Below are 7,050 nucleotides of genomic sequence, written 5' to 3'. Positions count from 1 at the left end.
TTCGAGAACTAAATAAATATACGGTCGCGAATCGGTATCCTTTACCCCTCATTGCGGATCGAGTCGCGAGATTGCAAAAGCGAGATTTTATTATTCTGGACATGGCCGGTGGGTTTCTCCAAACCCCTATTCATCCTAATTCTAGGAAGTATACAGCATTGATTACCCTCGATGAACAATTTGGATAATAAGTTGTTGTTTTCTTCGAATTCTTTTGTGCCTTTGTTCGATCCATTCGATGTCCTTTATTTGCATAACATAAGTGCGTGCGCGTTTAATGTTTCTTCCGGAAGTCATTTTCGGGACGGCGATACTATGCTGACTCCGTCGAAAATGGGGATTCTTATATCTTCGGACAACCCTAATAATTTTGCAACTCATACTTGTCTAAATATTCTAATATTTATGTTCTTCCTTGCTACAATTTTGTAAACCATCAAAGCGTTTACTACGGAAACCCTCAGGAGTAGTCGCGTGCCAAGTCTTCTGTAGCATTTGACCCTTTTTAATTGTGGTGACATAAGAAATCATTTGGTCGGAGTGATCTGTACTACACTTTCCTTCATTGTATTCAGCAGCGGCTGCTGATTTCGATGTTGCGAACAAACGAAACGAGAGATCGTTCTTGAGATTCCTTTGAAAACACGTATAACAGCCAACGTGCCATTCGTACGTTGTCGTCTATTTGGATGATGTCCTAATTATTGCCGACTCGATAGATCAAGCTCTAAAAGTATTGCACACCGTACTAGATACCCTTGTAAAAGCCGGATTCTCCTTTAACTTTTCAAAATGTTCTTTTCTAAAGGCATCGGTACTCTATTTGGAATATGTAATTTACGACGGAGAAGTTCGTCCAAATCCGGGTAAAATGCACGCCTTGAGTTCTTTACCTGCGTCAACGACCGTCACACAGCTCAGGCAGTTCATAGGTTTAGCCCTTTATTTCCGAAAATTCGTCCCTAAATTTTCACGGGTAATGAAACCCTTGTGTTGCGTCGCATGGAGCAGCGGAACCCCAGCCACCGCTACCTGGCGGCCAGCGGCCCACCTACCTGCTTCCAGACCCCCAATAAACTCAATGACCGGCCATAAAACGTCACCTTCTAGCTAAATTGTTTCCAGATGTGTGTCGAGCAATCTAGTTGTCTAGAAGCATTTCGGTTTATGTCCGGATTAGCAAAATCCTTGAGTTTGTTATAGGCTCGGAAAAGGCAGGTAGTCACCGAACGAGAAAACCCAACACATAAACATAGGGTAGAAACGACTGATTTTTCCCCGCAATAAAATCACCCCGGACACTGGTGAGAAGTCCCTCATGTCCTGCTTCTTTAGCGGGGTCACGACCAATCGGCATCAAGCTTTCCTTCGGGGAAAACTAAGAGGCAGTCAGTCAGTGAATCAGTCAGCAGTCGGTCAGTGAGTCAGTCAGGCAGCCAGTCACTCAGTCAGCACCCTCGGGAAGTCTCAGTTCGCAGCAACGATTCGCGCTTACGCTCTCGCCCTCTCATCCCCTGATCTTACGTTCTAACCGAGTCCAACCGTACCCCGGTTTCTGTTAATTCACCACTCAGTGTATACACGGTGTCTCAATAAAACACAACTGAAAACCCGTTACAGCAGTGTGCACTTCAATGAACCACCTCTATTAGCCTAAACGCAATAGGGGATCGATCATCTCGCGGCGTCGATTGAACAATCGTAACAGGAATTTACGACTCCTGTTGATGCGCTTCTACACGATCGTGTCTCCCCGCGAGTGAAAGAACATTTTGGTCCTTCGAGCCGGATACGTGTCAGTGAAAGAGTGCACCCCAGTTACCACGCAACATCAAGGTAAGCTCGCTCAAATTGTCGAAATCCCTCATGGCTCCCCCTCAGGAAGAGCGCGTCCGGCAATTGCTGCGGAAACGCGAAGGATTCAGACAAGAATTAGAAGCGTTTCGCACATTGCTCAACAATCACGAGGAAGGGACACCCGTGCATGCTATTCAGCGTAATTTGCAAGACTTAGAGGGAGAGTTTGCATCGTTCAAAAAGAGTCAATGCGAATTAGACGACAGAGACGAGGGTCAAACACTGAAGGACCGGGTTGACCTACAACAGAAGTTCTACACCATCGCCGGACAGGCGTCCGCCATCCTTGAGAAGGCAAACAAGCAAGCAGAACCAACCACCACAAATCTTGCAACAAAGCCATCGGACATGTCATGGCCGGAACCCGTCGATTTGCCTAGAATTCAGCTCCCCACCTTTTCTGGAGCCTACGAAGATTGGCCGGGGTTCGCGGATCAATTTCGCTCCACGGTCCACGATAACCCCCGCATAGACGACTGCAAGCGACTGATGTATCTCCGTTCTTGCCTAAAGCATGGGGCAGCTCTAGCGATCGCGTCATTAAGCAATGCGGCAGCTAACTACGCAGTCGCCTGGGAAATATTAGAACGACGGTATAACAGACCAGCCAAAATTGTCGAGAGACACTTGCAGGAGATATTTGACGCAGCCTCCTCATCACGGATAGCACATCGCGATTTGCAGTCCTACACGACCAAGTTGGAAGCTCATTACAAAGCCTTGGCCGCCATCGGACAACCAACCGCAGATGCCCTGCTTTTGCACCTATGTACCGCCAACCTTGATCGGGAAACCGATTCAATATGGAAGGAAAAGATCAGGTCCACACCATTCCCCACGTTCCCGGACTTCTTGCAATTCTTGAACGATCGCTGTCAGGTCATAGAACCTGCAAGAACGACACGCCCACCACGAGGGCAGGCATTTGTCACGTCACGATCACCGCCACTCTGTCCAATCTGCCATGGACCACACAAAATTTGGCGCTGCAACACCTTTAGGACGAAGACGATCGACGAACGGATTCTAGCCGCCGAGGAAATCTCAGCGTGTACGAATTGCCTGCTACCAGGACACAAATTGCAACACTGCACCTCTGGCTCTTGCCGCATATGTGATCAACGCCATCACACGCTCCTACATCGATCAAACGCGCCAATGAGCAATCAGACGCCTCCCACCACGCCCCCACGCACAAGGAAAGCTCCGTCATACCATCCAAATAACCCATCAACCGGCCCCGATCTGCGCCTGCAAAAAGCGCGATTCGGGTGGGTCATCGGGGGGAGCCCACCTTCCCCAGGACCTGCCAGGGTCTTCCATGCCTCCACAACGGAACTAGAGACGGACCTCACCCGCTTTCGGGAACTCGACGAGGGACCTCAGATAAAACACTTATCGGAGGCGGATCGACGATGTGAGGAGCATTTTCAAAATCACGTCCAACGCACCAGCGATGGGCGATACATCGTCGCACTCCCCTTTAACGACAAAATCTCGTCACTCGGATCATCCATGGCAATGGCGATGAAACGACTCGCCTCTCTCCAGCAGCAAGTCAGACGAAATCAACAGTTCGAAACAGCGTATCGGGCGATCATTCAGGAGTATCTGGACTTGGGCCACATGACCAAGGTTGCATCACGCCACGAACCGGAGAACGAGCTAATTCAAATCAAAAATCGTCTGGAAACATATGAGACGGAGCTCCGCGCCATCCAAAACGAAATTGTAAGCATAGATGAGGAAGAGATCGAGCGCGGCCTCGAGATAGCCGACGAGTACGAGAAATCAGAACTCCGAGTAATCACTCAACTGAGCAACCTACGACTAACTACGACGTCACAATCGACAAACGACGGATCAGCTGCCGGTCGCGAGTCTGCTTCGCTTAAATTACCGGAGAATCATTTTCCTGGACATAATGCGAAGACGCCACCTTCGCCATTGCCACGAGGGCCTACGGATAAGGGAAGTAACAAGGACTTAAACAAAACACGCAACGCTATTCAAACTCCGCGGACGGAGAAGATCGCATCGACTCGAACGCCGACCTCGCCGCGAGTCACGCGCAATTCATTGCACAATACTAGCAGCGTGTCACCTACACGCGCCTTGACGACAACCAAGTTCGCGTCCTCATTATCTCAACAATCTGATACAACGCTGCCGAGCGCCTTAAATCAGAAAACTCTTCCTATTCGCAACTCATCGCATCACACTCGCAACGTGTCACCTAAACGCGACTTGACAACAATCACGCTAGCATCGTCGCTACATGAACAATCTGATTCAACGCTGCCAAACGCCTTAAATCAGAAAACGCTTCCCATGCGGACCTCATCGCGTGACACTCACAACGTGTCATCCACCCAAGACCCAACGACAACCTCGCTCACATCATCAGCATCGCAACAATCTGATTCCACGCCATCAGACGCCTTGAATCAGACAGCCGCTCAAGAGTCTCTGGATCAACAGACGGAGGAAACCTTACCAGCCGACATGCCGTCTCCTACTACATTATCGCCGAAATGGAGCACACCGACGAATGGGCTGAAACAAAACACCATACTCGTCGATGTCAGTGCAGCCTACAAGGTGGACCACTTGCTCTCAACGCAACAACCCTTAGGCCTGGCCATCCATTTTCCCTGGCAGCTACGGCACCTACGGACGGCAACGACTCATGCGGAGCCGAGCCTCTTGGACCGAGATGCAAAATCTTCCCACTCCAGATCCAAACCTAACCAAACGGAAGGTAAGATGTCTCTAATTCTGTCTTTCGCAGAAAACTGGACCACGCCGGTCCAACCATCAATCATCATCAAGAAGGCGCGATACGAATGGGTCAGCGGGGGGAGCCCTGTCCCCCAATCCACCGAAGACCTCCTTCACGTCTTCATTGTGCAACCACACACGCATTTCACGTGCCTTTGTGGAATCGGCGAGCTGTACAACGACACCTCCTGGGACGAGGTGTCTCACGATACTTCATGGGCCGAGCTGTTTCACGACACTTCCTGGTTCGCGAACCGCAATAGAAAATCGCCAGGCAATGCAGATGACCACGGCGATCCAGAACGCAAGGAAGACAACATCCTCAACGCACCGGACTTTCGACCGTATCTTCGAAGTCACCCTGGCGACAACGGCCTCATCCAGACTACCACAAGTCATACGGCAACGAGCATCTTGGAACGACGTGCCACACAGCTCGTCCTACCAACGAGCCAACCCGATCAAGCAGAATAAGGACAATCAGCAATCAACAAGGAGTCGGGCGGCTGCTCCAATTAACTCCACCTTTAATGAAATTTTGATCGGTGCCCTCTCAACGGGGGGAGGATGTTGCGTCGCATGGAGCAGCGGAACCCCAGCCACCGCTACCTGGCGGCCAGCGGCCCACCTACCTGCTTCCAGACCCCCAATAAACTCAATGACCGGCCATAAAACGTCACCTTCTAGCTAAATTGTTTCCAGATGTGTGTCGAGCAATCTAGTTGTCTAGAAGCATTTCGGTTTATGTCCGGATTAGCAAAATCCTTGAGTTTGTTATAGGCTCGGAAAAGGCAGGTAGTCACCGAACGAGAAAACCCAACACATAAACATAGGGTAGAAACGACTGATTTTTCCCCGCAATAAAATCACCCCGGACACTGGTGAGAAGTCCCTCATGTCCTGCTTCTTTAGCGGGGTCACGACCAATCGGCATCAAGCTTTCCTTCGGGGAAAACTAAGAGGCAGTCAGTCAGTGAATCAGTCAGCAGTCGGTCAGTGAGTCAGTCAGGCAGCCAGTCACTCAGTCAGCACCCTCGGGAAGTCTCAGTTCGCAGCAACGATTCGCGCTTACGCTCTCGCCCTCTCATCCCCTGATCTTACGTTCTAACCGAGTCCAACCGTACCCCGGTTTCTGTTAATTCACCACTCAGTGTATACACGGTGTCTCAATAAAACACAACTGAAAACCCGTTACAGCAGTGTGCACTTCAATGAACCACCTCTATTAGCCTAAACGCAATAGGGGATCGATCATCTCGCGGCGTCGATTGAACAATCGTAACAGGAATTTACGACTCCTGTTGATGCGCTTCTACACGATCGTGTCTCCCCGCGAGTGAAAGAACACCTTGTATGCGCTTACTTCCGATAATAAAAACATGACTTGGACAGATAGGCATGGAAAAATAAGGCAAAAGGTAATTTCCGCCCTGACCGACGCGCCGGTGTTAATGGTATTTGACCCGAACTACCCCATAGAACTTCGTATCGACGCTAGTTCGGATGGATATGAGGTTATTTTAATGCACAAGAGTGAAGGTAAAAATAGAGTAATAGAATATTACAGTATAAGAAGTAGCCCTGCGGAATCTAGGTATCATTCTTACGAACTAGAAACGTTAGGAGTTGTGAACGCCGTCAAGCATTTCCGTCATTATCTCCACGGACGAGAATTTCTTGTCGTCTCCGATTGTAATCCTTTGAAGGCATCCAGTAGTAAGGTAAATTTAAATGACAGGGTTTACAGGTGGTGGGCTTACTTACAAACTTTTACTTTTGACATTCTGTACCGGGAAGGTAAACGAATGGCCCACGTAAATTTTGTCTCGCGAAATCCCGTAGACTTGGATCACCTTACGATCAACGAAGTCATAGAGAAGGAAATCAATCTGACCGAAATCTCCGAAGACTAGCTATTAGTGGAATAACGTCGCGACTCCCAAATTTCTGGGATCGTCAATAAATTACAGAATGAAGAGCTCGCGGAAGACGTCGCGAATACGTATGAGTTACGGTCCGGTACCCTTCATCGTAAAATACAGACAAAGGCAGAACTCTCTGCTTGTCCATTGTCCCCAGAGGTTTTAGATGATCTGTTATTAACCATGTGCAACAGTCAATTATGCACTTAGGTTGGGATAAAACGCTTGAGAAACTGTGCGAGTGTTACTGGTTCGAAGGAATGGCGGAGTATGTTCGCCAATTCGTAGAGAACTGTCACGCTTGTCAAGTTTCGAAGGCCAGTTCAGGTAAAATACAAGCTGAATTACATCCTATACCTAAGACCAGCATACCTTGGCATACAGTTCACGTGGACATAACGGGCAAACTAAGCGGTAAAAGTGGTTCGAAAGAGTATGTCATTGTTTTGGTCGACGTCTTCACTAAATTCGCATATCTGCATCATACTCG

At 49.0% G+C, this 7,050-nt stretch overlaps 1 protein-coding gene across 1 annotated transcript; it reads left to right on the top strand.

Annotated features, from left to right (window-relative positions):
• The first annotated feature begins 986 nt into the window (after positions 1–986).
• On the top strand, positions 987–5,988 carry LOC143304969 (uncharacterized). Its single transcript, XM_076627513.1, has one exon. It carries the CDS (start codon positions 1,867–1,869, stop codon positions 5,110–5,112), a length of 3,246 nt encoding a protein of 1,081 aa, XP_076483628.1. The 5' UTR covers positions 987–1,866; the 3' UTR covers positions 5,113–5,988.
• Positions 5,989–7,050: the final 1,062 nt, after the last annotated feature.

The sequence above is a fragment of the Bombus vancouverensis genome, unplaced genomic scaffold (genome assembly GCF_051014615.1).
Source record: "Bombus vancouverensis nearcticus unplaced genomic scaffold, iyBomVanc1_principal scaffold0068, whole genome shotgun sequence".
Taxonomy (NCBI): Eukaryota; Metazoa; Arthropoda; class Insecta; order Hymenoptera; family Apidae; genus Bombus; species Bombus vancouverensis.
The sequence above is the reverse complement of the archived record's forward strand: the minus strand, read 5'-3'. Positions and strand labels throughout refer to the sequence as shown.